This window comes from Salvia hispanica, chromosome 5, assembly GCF_029641045.1.
Source record: "Salvia hispanica isolate PSC_SH4W2 chromosome 5, Shi_PSC_v1, whole genome shotgun sequence".
NCBI classification, from domain to species: Eukaryota; Viridiplantae; Streptophyta; class Magnoliopsida; order Lamiales; family Lamiaceae; genus Salvia; species Salvia hispanica.
The window spans coordinates 26,348,107-26,372,613 of NC_142696.1; the positions used below are offsets into that span (position 1 = coordinate 26,348,107).

The following is a 24,507-nucleotide window of genomic DNA, read 5'->3' on the forward strand; positions in this document are numbered from 1 at the left end:
CATAAATAGATATGGACTATTTTTATAAGAAAGTCTTATGGAACAATGGTGGAAGAGAATGGGGATTGCACCAAAACTTGTATCAAGATGCGCAGAAGTGTAAAAACAAGATACTTGTATCCAAAAGTGTCATTTTTATTTCAATCCGAAAAAGTATTCCTGCATATAAATCACATACATTATCGATCATCCAAAAAAAGTAAATAATTCAAATAAATATAAAAGCTAAAGTCCATTTTTGGTAAACATATGATCATTTTACAATTTTGGTCCATAACATTAACTTTTAGATTTTTGAATTCCGAACAAATGAAAATGGCCCGAAAATGGTCATTTTCATGGCTCTGACTAAAACCGACGAGCGACATCAATTAATTCACGTTTGACTTTTTCATTTATTTATCCGTAATTACTTAGCAACTTTTAAAACAAAAACTAATTTTTTTCCTAAATATTTCAAAACAGAACTTAGATTAATTTCAATATCAATTCACAAAATAGCCCAATTTACGCATCAATTTGCAATTTACAGCCCTAATTCAGTCCAATTTCTTCTTCAATTTGACCGTTCCGTCATCCTAACATCAATTTACGACTGTTGCATATTCACGTCTTGCACCTGAAATTCCCAGATTGACCGCTCCGTTCCGTAGTATAGAAATGTGAGAGACGAGAGAGAAGAAGAGTTTTGTTTTGTTTTTTTGAATTCTCCATTTTATTTTATTTAGTAATCTAATTTCTGTTTTAAAATATGTATGGAAAAAATTAGCTATTGTTTAGGTTGCTAATTAATCAATGAATTAGTAAAGTAATCAAGTTTAAAGTGACTTAATTGGTATTCTTTTAGACGGAACCGTATCATTTCCAAACTATTTCCATTTGTTCTAAAATCATAAAAAGGACTATAGGTTGCGATGAATCAATGTCTAGACTTGACAACTTGCAAAGGCCAATTCATGAGAAGGAGAAGTGGCTATGTCTTCAATGTGGTGGGTGGGGGCAAATTGTATCGTTGGTTTGTATTTTTGTGTATTTTCTTGAAATTTTAGGTATTATTTGTTATATTTCTATATGTTTTGATATTTTTTTTAATATTGAACTATTTAAAATTATAAATAAATTTGAATTAAAATTACACATCGGTTCCGATTCTAAGATTTATGAGAATTTAAAACCGGTCAACCGGTCAACCAGTCCGGTTAGAATCGGAAGCGGCCGAATAAGCAGGCCTAAGTGTGATCATAGGTTTTGGCGTGCTTTCGTTCGATTATTAGGAATTTCCTGCACAGGTTTTTGGGCAATGGACTTCAAAGGAGATAAGATGTGATGTAGTACTTGATAAATCAAATTTTATTTGCTTAAGTCCAATAAGTGATGAACTACAATTGAGGATATTGTAACATCATGTTGAATTAGTCACTAATTTGTGCTGATTATAATCTTATCCATGTTTGTTTCCCATTATCTGTTAATTGGATTAGACTGTTAGTGAATGAATTCAATTTTGTAGTTTATTTGTTCAAAAATTGAAGGTACATCAATAGTTGGCGTATAAATGGATGGTCTTCTTTATATTCACATAAGAAATTGCTGCAAGTTGATCTAGCTTCTAGTTTTACTTTTAACCCTCGAGAAATTAGAGGTCTAATACCAATTACTGCTGAAAGAAATGTGGCAGGCATGTTTTCCAGAGTTAACTCTTCTCCATTATCACATCAGCTGGAGATGATAATGCTGGGAAGTAATGGGTCTATGTGCCTGTGCATCAGTCATCCAACATTTAGGCCTTTATAGTTTATATAATTATGATTCCTTCTATGCTAATGTAGAGAGTTCTGACTTGGACTGTTGAAAACAAAGCTGAGATACCAACTAACCGAGTGGCTATCATCACTCTTTAGGTTCCTGAGTATAGTAGTGTTTCCTATGAATCTTATGTGTAGTTTCATATAGCAGTGTTTCTTATAACTGTTTATGTTTAGTTTCATATAGTAGTGTTTCCTTCTTGATAGTTGCAAGATTATACTAAGTCCCCTTTGAATGAGATGGAAGATAAGTTTCAACTTACCCTGAGGCGGTTTTATGATCAATGAACAAGTATCACAATTTGTATGTATGAAAATGATCTCATGTTTGTTAGAGTATATTACAATGGGGGGACTCTGTCAATGAAAATTCTCTTATGTTTGTTACATCATCACAATGGGGGGACTCTATCAATCCATATACCACGGAACCATAACTAGCATTCAGAAGCATTCTTGAATGGTTCAGGTCGTTGAAGCCATAGCTGTAGAAACAAAGGCAATGAGATGCTTGTCTGTTTGTAAGCTTCATGTCCTTGATATGGTAGTTGTGCAATCATGTCCTTGAATTATACTCCATAAAAAATAGTCTTATTTATGGACGACATGAGTTTTAATACGCATTTGGCAATGTATGAGAGAGAAAGAGAAAACGTGGGTAAAGTAGGGGAAAAGTGATGATAAAGTTTCTATATATAGAAATGAGAAATGAGACTATTTTTCGTGAATGGAGAAATTATAACTTTGCTATATCAACCTCCTCAATTGGACCATCTTCATTGCAGAAAACTAATAATGTTTCAATGTGAAGCATCTCTAATCCCTCAGCATGAGACTTCCACGCAGCCCCGGTTAAACTTGCCGTCTTTCTGTGTTCAAATGTTATAAAAGTGCAGATACTCCTCCACGCATTTCAATGCCTGTTCTAGTTCCTAAGGCAAACTTCAAATAGTAATAGCCTCAGTATTGATTTTCTTTTGTTCCCTTCAATAGCTAAAGTTTTTATAGCAGGTAATATTGTAACTATTAATTTTGTAAGAAAAAGTTATTCAAGTATTGATGTAGAAAACGAAGCTCACTTCATCAAAGAGAGAAACTTTCTAAAATTAAAAGTGATATCAGTATTTATGGACAATCCAAAATCGAACATGACTATTGGTTGTGGACGGAGGGAATATATTAGATCAACAGTACATAAAAATTGCCCAGAAGTGGCAAAGTAGAAACACTGAAACTAGGAAAATTCGAAGAGGTCCATCTCTGCCTCAGGACTAGACACCGATCCACTCTATCCTCAAGGGGAGCAACCAGTGGCGGACACAAGATTTTAATATTGGGGGGTCCAAATTACTAGTACTTCTTTTTTCTATAAAAAAAATTCATCTTTCAATTTTCGTCCGTCCACGAGAATTAGTCTCACAATTTATCTCTCTCTCATAATTTACCTATTACGAATTAAAAATTGCGTCGTCCACAAATTATAATATTTTTCACAAATGGGCGAGAGTATTAACAATTGTGAAATATTTTTAGTGTCAACGACGTCATTATCAACCCAACAAGATCAGTTTGGATCTACGAGATAAAGATGGCTAATGAAAGATAAATAATTTAAGAATTAGCAATATAAATTAAAGTTACATTACTTTATATCTACAATAGCTAAATATACATAAATTAAAAAAAATAGTAGTGTGAGAAAAATAAAAATGTGTAAATAAATTAATTAGTAGCTAATAAACTAAGTATGGAAAATTGGGAATCATAAAAATAAATTGCTTAATAGACAAATGAATTAGTATAAGAAAACTTGAAAAAAATATAGCACAACTCACGATGGACAAATGAATAGTATAAGAAAACTTAAAAAAATAAAGCACAACTCACGAAAGCGCAGGCTAGAGGGAATTGATCCTGCATTCATGTAAATTAAAGACAGCATCACAAACCAACTAAGCTACTGAGTGAATAGATATAGTAATAGCTTAAATAGGTGGGGGTTCCAACTTCCAAGGACCCCCCACCCGCCAACGTAGGTCCGCCTCTGGGAGCACCCAAGGTCCTAGTAGAATTAAAATAGATGATCATCAAAGTCTGGGCTGATCAGGTATAAAGCGCACTGACTACTGAGGTGTGACAATGTAGGCTGTACCAAAATTTTGGGACCCCTTGTTGCTCTAATCTCGTGATGGCTTTGATCATTGGAGAGGCTGAGTCCTGATCACAAATAATCAGTCCAGAATCTTGACATCTTCTTTGCAATTCCATTGCAGAATCGTGTGTTGTGTTTCACGGGTGTCGCAGTGTCTGATCCAGGAATATCCTTCAGCATCAATAGGCATAAGTACGATTCGAGTCGTTTCTTTAGTAAATTATTTCAAATTTACAAGGATGATAAATGATGAAGGATATTTAAATGATAAAAGATTTTACATGAGAATTTGTGTTATGCTTATCATACTTATGGTTCCTGTTTCTCAGAGTTATTTAAATGAGAATGTGCCTCTCACAATGTCTAGCGTTCACCTTACTTTTCGAATTGCAGGTTGGAACAGTTTTAGATGGACGGGAGTCGAGATGCTAAAGAAGCAATGGATCTTGGAAATTTCGAGTCCTGCAATTGTGAAGGTGTCATTAAAATTTGGATCATTCATTAGTTGGGAAACAATATTAGAACATTAGGGATCGCAAATTTACAAAAAGAAAAACATACTAATAATCTGCCATAAAATTATTCAGATTAATTAAATTATAAGTGTTTTAAATGCTACAGTTTAGCTGGTTTTGTTTAGAACTCATGAATAGCAATGGATGAAAAAATATACAGAATCATTTCTGTGATCATGCAGATATTAATGTGCACGAACTGATGGTGCCAACATCATTAAGGTGAGCCCTTTTTTGGATGCTTTGTGTACTTCAGAGATGCATATGCTGAGTTTGATCTTGATTTTTCACCAAATTCTTCAAGCTCAACTATATTTGTTATAGTAATAAATTTGTTAATAAGGGAGAACATATTATTCTGAAATTTGAATAGCGATCACGTTTATATTTTGGTGTATCCTGTCTATGCATTCGGTGGAGTATAGTACTCCCTCCGTTCCACTCAAGATGTCCACATTCTTGAATTGCACGAGATTTTAGGAGGAGATAAAAAAGTAATACTCCGTATATTTTAATGAGGAGAGAGGAGAGAGGAGAGAAAGATTTATTTCCAAATATAGGAAGTGAACATCTTAAATGAGACAAACAAAAATGAAAAGGTGAACATCTTGTGTGTGACATAGAGAGTATTTGTTATGGTGCATTTGTGGAATTGTAAAGGCTTCAGTTCTTGAAATCCATCTCTGCTTGGAAGCAACATAGAAATCATATCCAAAAATTCTATTCCGTGTTACATGTACATAGAATGTGACATTTGGACATATTTTATGATAAAGGAGACATTATGTCCATATGAATACAATGATTTGATTATATAATGGAATTGTAAACACCACTAGCCGAAGGCATAAAACCATTTAGGTAAAATACAATATGTTAAGTATCTTCGTCGCATTGTTTATTGTGAAGGTGACAAAAACAAGAAAGCCTAAAAGTCTATATAAATCCCCAAGAACTATAGTAACTGAATATTCCATACTAAGTGAATTGGCAGATGATGTCTAGTAAGTCGAAGATTGCGCCAATGATGCTGGCCATGTTCATGGGGTTTGCACTATGGTGCTACTTCACCACCAACCCCGAATCCATTTCAGCGATGGATCATTCGACTCACCCTGCCATGCACACGGAGGCATCTGTCGGGTGGTGGTGGCCGGACGTTGATGGTATGGTAGCGAAGCGACATAGGAGGCTTCAGTCGTGCTCGGTAGGATGTCGATGCGGCTGCTGCGGTGGGATATGCGGTGCTTGCTGCGAGGCCCTCAACCAAAATGGGACCGTTTGATTGTGCTTTGTGTTTGATAATAAAAGTGTATCCATCTTAAATTATCTCAGCTCATTGAATGGATGATCACCATTCTAAATGTCTACATACCTACTTGTATGATCTGACTTTATGTCACGTTATTTATGTTCTATCTTTTTCCTTCAATTTCAAATCATCAAATTCGTGATGCGGGGCTACCTCTGTCTTAAAAAAAATCTTTTGAAACTGCGTGAATTTTATTACACGATTAAAGTGAGAGAAAAACTGAAAAAGTAAGGAAAGAAGACTGAGAAAAAATGAAAAAATGGTAAAGTAAGTAACATGAACGGAAAAATAGGAAAACTATTATTAGTGAATGGTGAAATTCACTTTTTAACATAAAAAGTTTAGAAAATTTATATTTTTAAGGGATTGTTTAAAATAAGAAAAGTTTACGAAAAAAGTTTTTAATTTTAAAGGATGTTGATAGTATAGGCAACGATGGGATGATCATATCCGAATGTAACAATTAAAATATACCCAACTGAACTTAAGGGGTGTGGCCGAATAGCTTGAGACTCGTTCATTCTTAAGGGTTGTCTCACTCATTAAGGTGCCTACAAATCAGCATGATCACTACAAAAAAAAGTCTATTTACTAGCGGAAAATTTTGTTGCTAATAGTCATAATTCCGCTGCTAAAACTGGTTAGCAGTGGATTAACAACAGATCTACACCGCTACTAAATTGTTTGCTGCTAAATTTTAGCAACGACTAAATTGTGCTACTATTATTTTAGTAACGAACTAGCAACATAATGACTTCGTTGATAATTGTTGGAATAAAAAACGGATCAAAAACTTTAGCAACAAACTCAGTTCATTACTAACTATTAGCGACGGATTAGCAACGTCCTAAATCTGCCGCTAAACTTTTGGCATCAAAAAGAGATCGTAAACTTTAATAGCGGACCTAGTCTGTTACTAATTGTTAGTAGCGGATTAGCAATGCACCAAATCCGCTTGTAAAATGTTGGCATCAAAAAGGGATCGAACACTTTAGCAACAAACTTAGTCCGTTATAAATTTTTACCAACGGATTAACAACACACTTAATCCGCCCTAAAATTGTCGGTACTAAAACCATGGAAAACTTTAGTAACATACTCAGTTCGTTACTAACTATTAGCAACAAATTAGCAGCAACCTCAATTTGCCCCTAATGTAAGTATTTTTTTAAAAAATCATCAATTGGTATTTCGCTACTAAGTTTAAGTTACACATTATTGATCCAATTATAACAAATTGCTTACAATAAACCAACAAATTATCAAATAAATAAACATCAATCTATAGACAAAAAGAAGGGTAACTGTTAAACTACAAATGTATTTTTCCAAAAAAATATGAAGTCTAAAACCGTTTTGAGTTTAAATTATAAATCTATAAATAAAAAAATTGATGTCAATCTCCAAATTCTGCAAAATCATCCCGACCAGATTGAGCAGTAGAGTTACTCAAGTGCTAGGACTGCTGGGGCATGTATTAGTCGATCCTCTCTTTTATAATCTTCACTTCATATGTTATGCCGTGAACGATTCATACACAGTCACTGATAGGAACACCTTTTCCGCCGCCGATATATCAAGTGCGGCATTCATATCTTGTTCAGTTTTTCTACAAATCACGCACAAGAGGATTCGGTAGTATGAGTGTGATCACCACGACAACTCTAAATATATAATACACATGCATATATTAGTGCAATACACAAATATAAGTTGAGCAAATATAGTAGAAAATGCTAATTCTCCTCAACTTTACATGACGGAAAAATATTTTTTTTAATACTTGATACAATCTCCAACTTATTAATGTTAATATTGATCCACAAAGTTAAAATCACAAACTAGGACTGAGGCTACTGATCCCCAAACAAAAATTAAAATTATAGTTTCATCATTTTATGTTTTTAAAATAATATGAGTAAACTAGCAATGACCAACTCAAAGTCAAACTATAAACTCTAACAATAACGTCTAAAACTCAAATTAATTGGAAAATTCACAAGTATGATATTCATATAAAGCAATCAAAATTAAAAAAAAAAAAAATGTATGTATAACGCTTTAGCAAAATTAGAAGAAAGATTAAAGAGAGGAAACCGTGAGAGGAGGAGCAGGTCGATGGAAACTGGTGAGGGGCGGCGGCAGCAACGGCAGCAGAGAGGAAGTGGTGGCGGCGGCGGGATTGAGTCGAATTCTGTATAGTGAAGAATTATGTGCTATTCGACTTGATCTATTGTGGGATATTGACCTAACTAAATAAGATTTTCGAATAGAGGAAGAAGAAATAACTGATTTATGGAGAAGGAAGAACTTGTTTGTTGAAGAACATGACCCAGAATTCAGAAACGCTATGTGAAGAAGTGCCACGGCCGCTTTTTTAAGGTTTTTATTTGTAGGTGTCAAATGGGCTTTGGGCTGATAATTTTAGTAAATAAAGTAAAGCCATATGAATTAATTTGATTGGAGATTCGCATATTTATTTTGGAGATTGGCGTAATTTAAACTTTTTTATACTACTATTTAACTAATAATATGGGCAGTGGGCGCATACTTTTTTTAAGTTTAGGCACATATTTCTAATATTTTAAATTCATTTTACAATAAGTCTTAAATAAATTATTAGTAGTATTAATTATTTTTTTAATAATATGTGATTAAATATAACATGATTTAATACTATAAGTAAATAAATTAAATAAATTATTGATAAATATTGTGGGATTATTGTGAATATGAAATATTCTTTTCGATTTTGTGAAAATGGTTGGAATAAAATTATTGTTTAATGTGATATATATTGAAAAATAGGTTTGAGTTTGGTGTAAATGTTTGGAGTAATATAAATAAAAAAATCTTTAGATTTACAATTTATACTATTGATCACTATGAATTATGATAATAGGGTCTCATATCCTACTAACTCATTTCACTCACATTTCATTTATGACTAATAGTATATACAAGCGGAACTAATATTCAACTAATTTTTTTCTACCCACTTTTCTTAACATTACTTAAAATTCGTACCGCCAATAAATGAGACTCTCAATAACGGAAGAAGAGAATAATTAGATTTCATAATATAAAATTCAATAGCGACAGTAGCAATGTCCCGGTACTAAATTTGCGTTTCACTCATATTGAATTGTTTATCAAACTTTTCATTTCATAATAGGTATAACAAATTGCTCGATATTAGTTTTTCTTGATGTGATTGATTATACATAATATGCTTTTGTTCCTATTTGTCATACTTCTTAGTTCTTTCGTTTTGTTATAAATAATTGATTTCTTTTGTAGATTAGATTTTAGAGTTATTATTAATTATTAATATTTTGCAATTTTTTGTTATGATTATTATCAACATCTGGCTCCAAATTTGAGTTTGGATTTGTACGTACCTTTTTATTTCTTCATGAAAGAGAAAATATCACAAACGAAATTTTTTCGTTGTTGATTTCCCACAGACCATTCTCTGCTAGTACTTTTGGCAACCAAGATCCACTACAATTCCGTTGGTAATTTATTGCCAGCGGTATTTGTCCGTTGATAATTACATGTGGACCATTTTCCGTTGCTAATTCGTTAGTAATTTATTACTAGCAACATCATTTATGTTGTTATTTAGTATCAAACCATACATCGTTGCTAATCTGTTGGTAATATATTACCAACGACATTTATTCATTGCTACTTACCAGTGAAAATTAGTTCACTGTAATTTCGTTGGTAATTTATTACCAGCGACATTTTTCCGTTGTTGATTAATCGCAAACCCTTTGTCGTTGCTAATCTGTTGCTAATTTATTGCCAACGACATTTGTCTGTTGCTACTTACCAGTAAACATTAGTCCGCTACAATTCTGATGGTAATTTATTGCCAACGACATTTGTTTGTTGCTACTTATAAGTGAATATCATTCCGCTACAATATTGTTGGTAATTTTTTACCAGCGACATTTGTTTGTTGCTACTTATAAGTGAATATCATTCCGCTACAATATTGTTGGTAATTTTTTACCAGCGACATTTGTTTGTTGCTATTTACCAGTGACCATCAATCCGTTGCTATATACACTGCTAATTATGACACGTGATCGAGGCATCAAAATCCATCATAAATTTGCTGCTAATTCCGCTTGTAAAATTACTAGTGGAGATTCCGTCGCCAATCCGCTACTAATAGCAACATACTAAATCTGCTACTAATTTTCGCTGGTAAATCAACAGTTTTTTGTAGTGTGATGACTAGTTAATAGGCTCGCCGGTGGATACCCTTGATATTTACCAAAAAAAAGAAGAAGAGGGATATCTTTTTTTTCCACGAACTTTGTCAAAGTATCATTTTTAGGTTTGTGAACTTTGAAAAATATCATTTGAGGCCGTCAACTATGAGTTAATATCAATCGAAGTATTCCCTCCGTCCCACTTAAGATGACCACATTCTTGAGTGGCACGGGATTTTAAGAAGTGTTGTTAGGTGGAATAAAGTAGAGAGGAAAAAGGTAGTTGAATATTTTAATGGGGAGAGAGGAGAGAGGAGGTTGTTTCCAAAATTGGAAAGTGGTCGTCTTGATTGGGGCAAACAAAAAAAGAAAGATGAACATCTTGAATGAGACAGAGGGAGTACTTTTTTATTATTTCCAAGTTTTTATGGATAAAAATACCCTCAATACATTGAAGGGTACATATTTATAATTAACTTATCACATACTCATATCTTTTTATAAATATCTTTACCATGTACTATTTCTGACGGAGTTTCTAAGTATAATTTGGCTAACCGAATGGATGAACACCATATCATCCTCGGCCATTTTGCCGAATCTGGCTCCTGCACGGCCGGAATTGTACTTCTTCACTCTCGAGATCCCCCGCCGAGAGCGTCATCACAGCCGCCGCCGCCGTTTTGTCACATCAGGGCAGCACTAGGGGGGAGATCTCCCCGATCAATCTCCCCTCCTCGTCCACCACCGCCACCGACGTCTGCTCCACTAATGACCGCGAAATCGCTCCGATTGCGGAGGCGGCGACGTGATTGTACTCGACGGAGAGGAAATTGGGGGTGATTACGCCTAGAGTTTTGATTGGGAGCGGCGCGATGGGGGAGAAGAGGCCGATTGAGCTTAGGAGGAACATTATCCATTCTGCCCTTTCATAATTAATAAATCTAAAAATATTTTTCATTTGGCAAATTCTGGACCACTTATTTATAAAAATGAGTGGCTGAATACTAACTAAGTTACAGTAATAACCAATAACTAATATCAATTTTGTATGTTAAAAACATCAACACAAAGACATAAATTTATCAATCTGCTTGTGTTGATAAACTTTTGTCTTTGTGTTGATATTTAAATTTTACATGTTGTATTGATATAATTATGTCTTTTAGTTGATAATTTTAATACACAAAATTGAAAGTTATTACTCCCTCCGTTCCATAGTAATGGAGACATTTCTTTTGGGCACAGAGATTAAGAAAAATTGTGTTAGGTGAGGTAAGTAAATGGAGAGTAAAGTAGAAAATGAAAAATGTAGAGAGATGAAGAGAGAAAAAAGTAAGAGATAGTAAAGTAGGTGTGAAAAAATGTATTGACTTTTACTAAAAAGGGAAATGACTCTATTACTATGTAACATACCAAAATGACAAAATGACTATATTACTATGGAACGGAGAGAGTAGTTATTACTGTAAATTAGTTAGCACACTAACACAATACATAAAATAAATCTATTAAAAGTATTAAGAATTAAGAATATAGGACATAAATGAGTTCTACCGGGCCTGGGCTTGGGTCGGGCTTTGAATGGGCCTGGGCCTGGCCCGGTCCGGTCCTGGGTTTGTAAAGAGGCCCAATTGGAGCCCAATTAACATATTTAGCCCAGTCCAAGCCCGCTCCATTTCATTAGTGGGCCGGCCCACACTGGGCCGGGCCTGGACTGGATGGGCCCGACCCATTTGACATCTCTACTACTCTATACTACCTAAAAAATTGTGCAAAAAAATGTGTCAATAATGGAGCGGAAGGATATATGGAAGGATATATTAAATGAGAGTGTGATATATTTATTGGAAAACTGAAATGAACATTTGTTGTGCGAGAGAGTTAGATATATGAAATTTGACTATTTGAAGTGAACTGAAAAAATCATGATACCCGAAAAATTCCAAATAATTGGACCATCCTAAAATACAAAATAAAATAATTATATTTGGTTACATATATTTAAATTAAATATTATTAAAAAATTTAATTAAAAATATAACTATATATATATATTGTTGTAGTTTGGATTTTCTGATTTATATTAAAAAACAATAAGAATGGAACTGAATTTTGATGAAAAATAAGTTACAATATGAAATCTAAACCAAAATTAGCACCCCCTTCGTCCCTCCATAAGCGAATCACTTTCCTTTTCGGATGTCTCATCATAAGTGAATCATTTCATTTTAAGCAAAAAATCATCTCTCTTACTTAATTTTCTCACCTAATTTATTCTTTTCCTCTTCTACTTTTCCCTCTCTCATACTAAATCTTGTGTCAAAAGAATAGACTCGCGTATGGTGGAACGGAGAGAGTACTATTTAGGTTTGGTGTGATTTAGAGTGTTCGGATACACATAGTTTGCTCACCCAAAAAAGAGAGGGGTTAAGTTAGTTGGAGACGAATTGATAATAATTTAGATTTGAAGTGAAGATCAAATTGCCATATTATTTTACCCAACTTGCAATTTGGGTGAGTTGAAAAGTTTACGTTTACGTGACAAACGAGAATTGAGCTAATGTTGATGTATTTAGAGGCAATCAATTCATGTTACGTTGTACACGTTATTTGCTAATATGGGAAATCTAGATTTTACACATTTTTCATATGAAAACCATGAAACTTTCAAGTTACAACTGAAAAAGCATACACAACAAACTCTGATTTTCAGAATCAAATTATTCCAAGTTCCATCTCTTTAGACGTGTTGAAGTCTTCAACACCTGTTCATGGAAAAGAAAACAAAATTATGATAATATCGATTATTGGAATAAAGAATTTGTTGGTATTATTAGTGACCTCTTTATCCCAATTTGTTTTCCAAACCAAGTAGATCATGGCACAAGTCTCAGTTAGAACTCCAAAGGCAAGCCCTAACCATATCCCCTCTACTTGAAGATGAAGCACGTATCCAAGCACAACTCCTACCGGCAGTCCAATTCCATAGAAACAAACCAAATTTATGACCGCCACCTTCGTTTGCAGACCCGATCCTATAGCCACACCTAGCAAGACAACACAAACACACACAAAATGGGATCTCAACATTTACAACAAAATCTGTATTTGGGAGTTAAAACTGACCAGAGAGGACCGGGTAAATGCTAGCAAACAAGGCTGAAAATGCTAGAAGAAGTGAGAGACGAGAGGCTGTGTGGATGACTGCCTCATCATCGGTGAAGAAATATGTGATGTTGGTGCTGAATAGGAAGCAGATGATCCAAAACAAGAGCCCTATTGAAGTAGAGGTGCCCATTAGCACTTTGATTGAGAATCTCACCGCTCCCGCGTCCCCTCTCCCTAGCTCATTTCCAACCCGAACACTGAGTGAAACACTTTTTCAGTCATATCACAAAGAGGAGATAATATATAGGAGATGAGAGGAAGGATTAAATCTTGTACCATGCAGCACCCATAATTCCCATGATTAACATCAACAGCCAAGTAACTATATTGAGGCTGCAATTAAATAAAATACTCAGTAAATGATAGTAAAAATAAAAAAAACATGAATTAGTAGAGTGTTTACATACCTAATGGAAAATGCATTTATAGCAACTTGTGCATTTTCCATGTATCCAGCCAGCAACACCAGAATTGCATAGTACCACAGCTCCAGACTGCAACAGAGGGAGGATGTCATATCAAACAATAAGGAATGGAATTAGAGAAATTTATGAGTTTTACCATATCATTACACCAGATGACAGTGAGAGCTTCACAACTGGCCATATATCCTTGAAGACAGCTGTACTAAAACCTCTCCATGTCTCCGGACACCAACCTCCGAAAATGTACACAAATTCCCCCAAAACAAGAAGCCAAGAAGAGACGCATAGCGCAGCCATAGCGCCATCCAATCCAAAATCCAAAACATACACAAGAAGATAAGAAAACGCAACGTGGATCACAAACTGGAAACCCGATAGCCAGGCAACGATCATGTTCTTCTGCTGCGCTTGCAAGTACATCTGTATGGTCAAATTAAAGATGAGTGCGTATACGTATGGAATGAAGCAGAGAGATATATAGCCAGCAGATTCCGCTATCTCTTTCTGTTGGCCAACGAGTTTGAAGATCTGCGCCCCAAAGACGAAAACAGGGAGCAAAAGAGTGAGAGTGATGAGATCAATGAGCCATGAGCGCTGCAGGTAGATTCCCATCATCTCATACTGCTTCGCCCCGAATGCCTGCCCACATAGAGTCTCGGTTGCACTCGACATCCCAATCTGTTTACATTTCATAAATCATAACCAATACTTGTACTACTTAAACATTTGAAATGAAAAAAGATATATACCAATATGCCGTTGACGAAACGGACGCTTAGAGTTTGGACGAGAGCATAGCCGGCAAGATCGACGGCGCTGATGTGGCCGATAAAAGATTGTGTAACGACGATGGTGCCGAAAGAGCTCACTCTTGCGATCACGCTTGGCGTCGCAATCCTCCATATTTTCTTTGATTCTTCACATATTCTTGCTTTCAAATCACCACCTTCTTTTCCATCCAAAAGCCTCTCTTCAATGCTGTTAATGTTATCATCGTCCATGCTTGCTGTGAGCTCGAACTCTATCCCCTCTGCTGCCCTTTTATTTTAATAATAATAATAATAGCAGTTGAATATTTATTGGAGAGGGCTCCATGTGATAGCTCAGTGTAGAATTATGTTTTAGTAGTAGAATTATGTTTCACTTTTTCGGTTTTGCAATTACAAAATAGCATTCTTGTTTTGCTTGTAATGGACAATCAATCATTTCATTCTTCAAACTTTTTTTTGAAGACTAAAATTTAAAATGCAACTTATTTTAGAAAAAAAGAGAGTAAAATTTAAAAGTAGGTCCCACCGAGACTTGAACTCGGGTTACTGGATTCAGAGTCCAATGTCCTAACCACTAGACCATGGGACCAGTTGATGCTATCATTTACCCGTATTTAATACTGTACAGAAACAACTAACTACTGGGAAATATTTAATGTCATTCCTTTCTTTAAATTGTACCAAACCGCAATCCTTGTATGGACCACCGACATACAAAAATAAGGTAGTGGGGTGTGTAACAACTAACAAATTACATTATTCAAATGCTTGAAATAAGTTAAAACAAAGATACATATATAGTTGCTGTATTATAACTTAGCAAGCAATGTGCTTATCATTATCCGATGTTGATTCCAAATACCATTTCTTGAGACGTGCTGATGTTTTGGATACCTGCCACAATCCAAATATTAGTATATTGTACTCCTCAAATAAAAACATGAAAGATTGATTTCACTCACCTCTTCATCCCAGTTTGTTCTCCATATCAAGGTGCTCAATGAACATGTCTGAGTCAAAACTCCTCCAGTCAGCCCAACCCATATGCCCTGTAGTGTCCACCATTCACCAATACAATTTACAAAGTGTTGATTTACCAAGGACTAAATGTTGATTTAAACTTACCTGAACACCAAGATTAAACCAGTATCCTAGAACAATTCCAACAGGTAACCCAATCCCATAGAAGCAGATCAGGTTGATCACAGCCACCTTACTTTGTAGCCCTGATCCCACAGCCACACCTGTCGTAATGGCAATGAGATTTGATTCTAAACAAGGAGGAGGAAGGTTTTCAAGACCAACGTACCCGAGAGCACCGGGAAGATGCTGCCAAGCAACACAGTGAATGCTAGCAGAACTGAGAGGCCTGAGATTGTCTCCGCCACTTCCGCCTCGCTGGTGAACAAGTATCCGATGCTCTTTCCAAAAGCCAAGCAGAGGATCCAGAACAAAATCCCCATTGTAAGTGAGGTGGCCATTATCACCTTGATTGAGAATCTCACCGCTTCCGCATTTCCACTGCCAAGCTCATTTGCAACACGAACGCTGTTTTGCGATGCAAAAACAGTCATTGATGGTGATGGGATTTTCAATTTCTTTTTGCAAGAAAACTTTCATACCATGCAGCTCCCATGATGCCGAGGATGATCATCACAATCCAAGCATTGATGTTGAGGCTGAAAACTCCCACTACTTTAATCACAACTACAAAGTTTGAATGTGTGTAGAGAAACATGAAAAGTGATTGGGTACCAAATGGAGAAGGCAGAGATGGAGACTTGAGCATCTGTTGTGTAGCCTGCCAGCAACACCAGAATGGCGTAGTACCAAAGTTCAAGGCTGCAAGTGCAAGACAATGTGCAACGCTTCAATAAGAAGACGAAGACATGAAATAACACAATAAATGGCGATGATCATATATACCATATCATGGCACCAGATGAGACAGAGAGCTTGACAACCGGCCACAAGTCCTTAGCTGCAGCAATGGAGAAGCCCTTCCAGGTGTCGGGGCACCACCCACCAAAGATGTAGACGAACTCCCCCACAACCAGAAACCAGGAAGATATGCAGAGGGCAGCCATGGCACCAGGAAGTCCGAGGTCAAGAACAAAGACAAAGAGCCAGGAACAGAGAAGGTGGATGGCAAACTGCAGAGCTGAGAGCCAGGCGATGATGAGGTTCTTCTGCTGAGCCTGCAGGTACATCTGCACGGTGAGGCTGAAGATGAGGCTGATGACGAATGGGATGAACCAGAGAGAGATGTATCCAGCAGATTTGGCGATGGCTTCATCCTGGCCGAGGAGGTTGAAGATTTGAGTGCCGAAGAGGAAGACAGGAAGCAGGATGAGGAGTGTGATGAGATCAATTATCCATGATCTTTGGAGATAGATTCCCATCATGTGATACTGCTTCGCCCCGTATGCCTGTCCGCACAGAGTCTCTGTTGCGCTCGACATCCCAATCTGCCAATATATGTACTCCATTAATTATTCATTCCAACAGCAACTCAACATGGAGTATAAGTATATGTTATAGTTTAGTTACCAGTATTCCATTCACAAAGCGGACGCTGAGGGTTTGAACGAGCGCGTAACCAGCAAGATCCACCGCGCTTATGTGCCCAACGAAAGACTGCGTCACCACTATAGTTCCAAATGAACTCACTCTTGAGATCACACCGGGAGTTGCAATCCTCCATATTTTCTTCGATTCCCTACAGATTCTGCCCTTCAAATTGCCACCTTCTTCTTCTTGCTCCGCCTTGAAACTCAGCAGCCTCTCTTGAATGTTGTTATCTTCATCCATGGCAATACAAAAGTAGTGGAAAATCACCTCAATATATATATGTATATATAAAGGCAAAGGACCTTCTATTGTAGATTTGTAGTCAATAGGAAAAGTGCTTGCTATCCAAGTAATGATTCTATTCTTACTTTATGCCATTTTCTACACTAGATGGGGCCTTGCTCAAGTAAGAACAATATTGAAAATGAGGGGTTTCAGCAAGAAAGGAAGGAAATCCCATCATGAACAAGGTAAATGTGATTGGTTTTGTATGATGATAATTTAAAGAAAGGAAAAGCAAAATTGAATGACTACTGCAATCAAATGAAGACGACTCCAACAACTCCTCATTGTCAATCGACGCAAACTATTTAATTCAAACATCAATGGTGCCACTTATTTCTTCCTATTTCCCACTTTAGATTTTGGGACAGTGACAAGAAAATTTAGTCATTCCAAACAAATTCCCCATATGTAATAACATAACCTTGATGATTTTTTAATGTGATGGTGCCTACACATGGCATAGCCTCCTAGATTTGTTGAACAATAAATACTAATATTGGAAAGGTAGCTCTGTGTTTGGTAATGGAGATTTTCTAGTTTATGTTGATTTTACTATTATTATGAAACCAAATGCCAATCAACTTTATATAAAATCATAGATATCAATTGAAATAAAAAATAGGATACGGGAACTTGTGTTTTTTTATATGTATTTTTGTTGTATTATACTACCATTCTGCATTATTGATTGAGAAATCCAATAAATAGTATTCTGCAATTTTATATTATTGGAAAGATGTAGTTTGACGACATTCACACAGAATTTGTCCACAAACAGCTTTTATGATTATCCTTCAAGGACAATATAATTTGATATTCTCCGAAAAGGCTGCTCCCTTTGTATTATATAAGATTTCGCTTTCAAATGATAGTAGACCGTAGACGTAAACAATTTGAATATCTACAAGTTGCATTTCTCGTGTCCACGCACCATGAAAGGATAAAGTTGCTATTAATTTACGACTACTTTAGTTGAATTTAGTTTCTAAACAAAATAAATGTTCCATATAAATATCAGAGACCGGCTGGTTGAGCATGTAGTATACTGTATACGTCGTTTTAAAACTTCCATCCCCAAATAAGCTATATTTTCTTTTTCGTTCGTCCTATAATAATAGTTCATATTCATTTATAGTAATCTTTTTTTCATTCTCTTTTACTTTATTATTTATGGGCCCACCATACACTACACAATTTTAACTACATTTTCTCATTCTCTATTACTTTACCAATTATATATTAAAACTCGTACCAACCCCAAATAACTTATTTCTATGGGTTCGGAGAGAGTATGTTTTTTTCCGTATAGTAACATGGCTAATTGATAAATCTGCTCATCTTCATTTTGTACTATACGTTGTCTGTTGAAGTATAAGAGCATTCACAATAATGAAATATATTTTGCTTTATAAATCAGCTCATCTCCATTTACTTCCAGTCATATCAGTATTTTATCATCCAGTCCAAACACTTGAATAATTCCCTATATAAATGCGTCCATCCCATTTTCCACCTCACCACTATTTTTAATTATTTTAATTTTTGTGTTTATCAATTAAAGTAAATATCAAAACACAAATAAATTGAAGGCAAGAACAAAACATACTTAATTTAAATAAAACGTCGACAACAAAAAAAAATCGAAAATAAAAATACGTAAACAACACTAACAATGAAGGCAGTGTTGTCTCTTTCAAGCATCAGGATCCATTCTCAACCTTCTCTTAGTCTGCCTGAGGAGTTGAGTGAGTTGGGATTTGGAGCTCTCGTCCTCTGCTAAAGTGAGCATGTTGATGGTGTCGAACAACGTTTTTGTGCAACGACGTCGTAGCAGCAATATTAAGGCCCCCGTCGTCGGGCCAAGCCGCCAAGGTGAATCGTCTTGTGACCTGGTCGGAGTACGAGGGAACGCCGGTGTACGGGCGACTTCAATCTGGATTCATTGTTTATTATAGAGAGAGAAATATGATATAAAGAGAATAGAGATGAGTGAATAAAATGTGGTAAAAATGGGGTATATATAGAGGTTGAAAAGTAAAAGTAAAAACAAAATGAAAATGGAAAAAGCGTTCCAGAACGAAACTGGTATTTCTCCTCCTGCGTTAGTGGCCAGTCTCTTTCTCGCATTAGAACTAGGGGTGGGTCGATACAATATACCGTATCGAAAACGTTGTATCGTGTTTCGTATCGAAAATATCGATATGAAAGAATTTCGTATCGTTATCGTATCGAAAGTTTCGATATATCGAACTTTCGATATGGATAATATCAATATCGTTATTGTATCGATATTTCGATATATCGTAAGATCGATACGATATATCGAAATATCGTTATCGTAGGTATACCTGTATATCGAAAAATATAATTTCAAAACTGAAAAATAACACAAAAATTAATTAAAACTTCAACACAATAAAATAAATAGTGTTCTTATTAGGGTTTCATATATATTTTTTCTAAATATATGAATGAATTAAATGGATTTGTATATATTTATAATTTTAAACTTCAATATGTATTGAATTTCAATATGTTTCGATATATATCGATATAAAACGATATATCGCGATATAAGGAAATTTATATCGTTATCGTATCGAAAACTTACGATACGATACAATATCGTATCGAAAATTACGATATACCGAAATTTCGATAATTTTTCGATATTTTTCAATACGATACGGACGATATATCATTTTTTCGGTATTTTTCCCCAGCCCTAATTAGAACCTATGGGTCAATCTCAAGTCAACACAACAAAAAAAAGAAATCTTGGAGAATTCATGTCACAATGGGCATGAGGCGCCTTTGATCGGGTTGTGCTGCAATGGGGTCGATCAAACAGCAATGAGATCGTCCCCCATTGTGAGCACTCTAATAGATATCAGAAAATTCTTTCAATCAGTACCATTCTCATGTGTTCTGTCTAGTTCATATCAAAATGACAAAATATATTTGAATACAATCATATCTGCATGCTGCTTACTATTATAATATATTTAGCCTAAGGTAAATAAAAATTAGTGGTACAATTACAAACTAGACAAAAGTAGAAAGTCAAAAATAGTAACAGAGGCGGAGCTTTATGTTGGTGGACCCAAATTAACGTTTTAACTTATGGAGTATTATCGATATCTTTATTGCTAGAAACAAAATACTCCCTCCGTCCACTAAAATTTGTCAAATTTTTCCATTTCCGTTCATCTCCTAAAATTTGTCCCATTTCACTTTTATTATTTTTAGTAGTGGACCATATATTCTACTAACTCATTCCTATTCACATTTTATTATAAAACTAATATATAAAAGTAGGATCCACAATCCACTAACTTTTTCAACCCACTTTCTATTACATTTCTTAAAATCCGTGCCCGGTCAAACCGGGACGAATTTTCGTGGACGGAGGGAGTATTATATAAGCAATGAGGGGTTCCGAGAGAGTTGAATAATGAAATAAATTATTATAATATTATCAATAGAAAGTAGACATACCTATAATGGCTATAATTGAAACAATTTCAATCTAAAAAAAACGATAATGTTAGGAAAGAGGCATTGATGTTGTCACAATTATTAATAACATTTTTAATTAACATCTAAGCATTGTACATAAATTATATATTTTGTCCTACTAAAAATTTTGATAAAAAATTGAATTATAAAATACTACTGTATATTTTTTTATTAAAAAACATTGACTTTATAGAATTTCTTAATAGTATATTATGTTACATTTATATGTAGCCGGAGAAATTAAATGAAATTAAATCTAAATAATAGATGAACAAATTAAAGAATATAATTTTTTAAAATAGAGGAAAGCTTTATTAAATATTATAAAATGTATCTAAACATTTATTGAGAATAAATGAAAATAAATTACAAGGGGTTGTAATGCGTCCATGGAAGGATTTGAATACTAGTAGTACATGTCATCTTCAGGAGGGTGCTATAGAAACCACCTGCGCTATTCATTCAATTTCACAATATGTATGTTATGTATAGTATAAAAGTAATAAAATTTGTGGGGGGTTCATGCCCTCCTAACCTAACGTTGCTTCGCCCGATAATTAACCATTTAACTTTATATATACGGACAACAAGAAAAATAATAGCTAAGGATATTTTTTATTATATTAGAGACGCTAATTTTTTATCCCAAAATATATCACCCTATTATTGGTAAGCCAAATAAAAATAAGGAAGCAAATAGTAAGAAACTTCATTGAATTAAGTTTAGTACAACAAATGAAATTTGGAGACACTAAAAAACACTATGTTTGATATGATGGAATGGAATGAGGGTGGAATGGAATAGAAGTTGGAATGGAATGAAGATAGGAATGAAATGTCAATTTCCTTGGATTTCCTTTGCATTTTCATCTATTCACTCATTCATTCCATCACACCAAGCAAATAAATAGAATGAAAGTAGGAATCACATTCTATTCTACCATTATATTCCATCGTACCAAGAAGCCCTAAGTGCAAATTAAAGATACTATTAAAAAATGTATCTAAATGCAATGTAGATACATTATTAGTAAGCATCTCTTAATGCAAATTAGAGACACGCTAAAAAGCGTATCAAATACGAATTAAAATTACCTAAAAATATCTCTAAATGCGACTTAGAGTTAGGGACACATTAAGGTGTATCCAACTATAGAATGATATCCATTACATCTATTAAATTCACATTAGAATTCAAACAAATACATACTCCCAATATGGAAGAATCATATCAACGGGAATTACAAAAAATTACCAATATTCACCTAAATAAAAGCAGAATACTATACATACACACTTTACTTAATTGAAATTATCAATATTCTCCTTTCTCATTATTAAAATATTCAACTACTCCCTCTGTTCCTTCATAGTTGAGTCATTTTTCTATTTTGGGAAGTTCCCTCATAGTTGAGTCATTTCCATTTATAGTAATTTTTTCCTCTCTCTTACTTTACTCTCTCTTACTTTATTCTCTCTACTTTATTCACTTTTTACTTTATTCTCTCTACCTTTTTCTCTTTCTTACTTTTTTATCTATTTATTTAACACACTCAACATTCATTTCTTAAACTCCGTGCTGAAAAGTTCCGCCTCAACTATGAGGGAACGAAGGGAGTATTTTTTTTTCTCTACTTACTCTACCTAACAACTCCTTCCAAAATCTTGTGTCACTCAAGAATATGGACATCTTGAGTTACAAAAAGGGAGTACAAAATAGTAGTGGTACATAAGTAATTTAATATGTAGAAATATAATTGCCTCACACAATCAAAATATTGAACATAATACTTATCGGTGGTGTTCGGTTTCATAGATAAATTAGTAGCAAAAATGTGATTTATACGTACCAAAAATAATATAAAATAAAGATCAGGTACTCCCTTCGTTCCATGTTAATAGAATCATTTTTTAATTTTGGAAAGTTCCAAGTTAATTGAGTAATTTCTATTTTTAGCAAAAAGTAATTCTTACCGTTACTTTATTCTCTCTTTATTTCTCTTACTTTTCCCACCATTCATTTAACACACTATTCTTAAACTCCGTGCGGAAAAGAAATGCTTCTATTAACAAGGAACGAAGGGAGGAAGTACCATTTATGTGCGAAAGTGAAAGATCATGTATCATTTATGTAGCTCACTCTTAATTAAAAGTGTTAATTATCCCACATTGGTGGAGAGAACCTTACTAAACATGTATTTAATAAGATGAATTATTATGTGTAATAATTAATGTGCACTGAGATGAGCGGTATAGCCCACACGTGCACGCTTCCTCGTCGCGAGCCGGGCTCCGTGTACCATGTCCTATGACCCGTGCTCAGTGCATCGTGTCCCGTGACCCGTGCCAGCACCCCATGTGCCATGTGCCATGTGCCAAAAGGTCCACGATGGACCCGACGCATAGCGGGTGCCAAAAGGTTCACGATGGACCCAGATACACAACGAGTGCTAAAAGGTCCACGACGGACCCCGACACTAGCGGGTCCCAAAAGATCCACGACGGACCCCGACGCATAGGAGGTGAAAAAAGGTCAAGATGCATCATATCACTCCATGCATTGCTCACCATATTGGAAACCAAGCATATCATTTGCATAACTTTCTCCCTCTCTCTAGTCGCCATCATCCAGTTCGCCGGAGTTTGTTCTATTTGCAGTGCTGCAACTAGGGATGTCAATTGGGCTAACCCGCTCGGGTTCGGGCCAATCCACTTGGGTTGTCGGGCTATTTGGGTGCGGGTTATTCGGACTGTGAATTTTTCGGGTTATTAATTTTCGGACATAACCCTAAATCTTCGGGTTTCGAGCAAACCCACGGGCTATTCGGGTCAATAGTAATCTTATATGTTACTTTCTATCCAATCCAATATTCTAAATTATTAAAAAGCAGATTGTCGCAAATAGTAAAGTATTATCAAAGTGATAAGAGAAAGAAAATAATAGCAATTAAAAATTGAAACAAAATAGATAAACATATCATTTAATTAATAGCACACATGAATCTGACTACAATTAAATGGAAATCATACATTTCATATAACTCTTAGGGCATGCTTGGTATGATGTAATGGAATGAGGGTGCAATGAAATGGAGATTGGAATTGAATGAAGATAGGAATGAAATGTCAATTTCCATGGATTTCCTTTGCATTTTCATCCATTCACTCATTCATTCCATCACACCAAGCAAATGAATAGAATGGAAGTAGGAATCACATTCCATTCCATCATACCAAGAAGCCCCTAACTTTCAATTTGAGAGAGAAGACATAATTATCATATATTCTTCATATCAATGTTATATTTAATATTGATATTACCAAATATACTTCGTATAAGTATATAATCCAAAATTTTAATTACTCCATCCGTCCCACTTTAGGAGTCCCGGCTGAGTTCTGCACGGGTTTTAAGAAATATAAAGGAAAGTTGGTGAAAAAAGATAGAAGAATGTGAGTCCTATTTTTTTATATTAGTTTTATAATAAAATGTGAGTGGAAAAAAGTCAGTGGAATGTGGGGCCTAATACCATTTATGGAATATTCCAACCGGGACGCCTAAAGTGGACACCCAAAAATGGTAAACCGGGACTCCTAAAGTGGGACGGAGAAAGTATATTTTTATATTAAATGCTCAACCCGTGGGCTAACCTGCAACCCACTCGGGCCAGCCCGCATAATCCGCCAACCCGAACGGGTTAGCCCGTGTAGCCCGCTTCTGAATATGGGTTGCGATTTTTCAGCCCTAACCCTATG

General features: G+C 35.1%; 2 protein-coding genes and 1 non-coding gene across 3 annotated transcripts; all 3 read right to left on the reverse strand.

The window, feature by feature from the left end:
• Positions 1-12,565: 12,565 nt before the first annotated feature.
• LOC125187503 (protein DETOXIFICATION 24-like) lies at positions 12,566-14,640 on the reverse strand. Its single transcript, XM_048084102.2, has 7 exons — positions 14,356-14,640; positions 13,743-14,284; positions 13,589-13,675; positions 13,458-13,514; positions 13,140-13,378; positions 12,855-13,060; positions 12,566-12,778 (listed from the first exon to the last, which is right to left on the reverse strand). The coding sequence occupies exons 1-7, from the start codon at positions 14,605-14,607 to the stop codon at positions 12,734-12,736; spliced, it is 1,428 nt and encodes a 475-aa protein (XP_047940059.2). The 5' UTR covers positions 14,608-14,640; the 3' UTR covers positions 12,566-12,733.
• A 253-nt stretch (positions 14,641-14,893) lies between these two features.
• On the reverse strand, positions 14,894-14,965 carry TRNAQ-CUG (transfer RNA glutamine (anticodon CUG)). Its single transcript has one exon. It is a non-coding gene; the product is annotated as a tRNA-Gln (tRNA).
• A 50-nt stretch (positions 14,966-15,015) lies between these two features.
• Positions 15,016-17,708, reverse strand: LOC125186638 (protein DETOXIFICATION 24-like). Its single transcript, XM_048083044.1, has 9 exons — positions 17,654-17,708; positions 16,927-17,177; positions 16,303-16,844; positions 16,132-16,218; positions 15,999-16,055; positions 15,686-15,924; positions 15,502-15,620; positions 15,339-15,425; positions 15,016-15,270 (listed from the first exon to the last, which is right to left on the reverse strand). Exons 1-9 carry the CDS (start codon positions 17,691-17,693, stop codon positions 15,193-15,195), a joined length of 1,500 nt encoding a protein of 499 aa, XP_047939001.1. The 5' UTR covers positions 17,694-17,708; the 3' UTR covers positions 15,016-15,192.
• Between the last annotated feature and the right edge of the window lie 6,799 nt (positions 17,709-24,507).

What these genes read in the sequence shown, in the direction of transcription:
- LOC125187503 (XM_048084102.2), bottom strand. Translation starts at nt 14,607, where the DNA reads ATGGACGATGATAACATTAACAGCATTGAAGAGAGGCTTTTGGATGGA. An exon ending in TCATCTGGTGTAATGATATG is followed by an intron (nt 13,676 to 13,742) that starts GTAAAACTCATA and finishes CCTCTGTTGCAG; the next exon opens with TCTGGAGCTGTGGTACTATG. An exon ending in GGAATTATGGGTGCTGCATG is followed by an intron (nt 13,379 to 13,457) that starts GTACAAGATTTA and finishes TGTTTCACTCAG; the next exon opens with TGTTCGGGTTGGAAATGAGC.
- LOC125186638 (XM_048083044.1), bottom strand. Translation starts at nt 17,693, where the DNA reads ATGCCATGTGTAGGCACCATCACATTAAAAAATCATCAAG. An exon ending in GCTTTGTGAATGGAATACTG is followed by an intron (nt 16,845 to 16,926) that starts GTAACTAAACTA and finishes ATATATTGGCAG; the next exon opens with ATTGGGATGTCGAGCGCAAC. An exon ending in ATCTCTGCCTTCTCCATTTG is followed by an intron (nt 16,056 to 16,131) that starts GTACCCAATCAC and finishes GGGAGTTTTCAG; the next exon opens with CCTCAACATCAATGCTTGGA.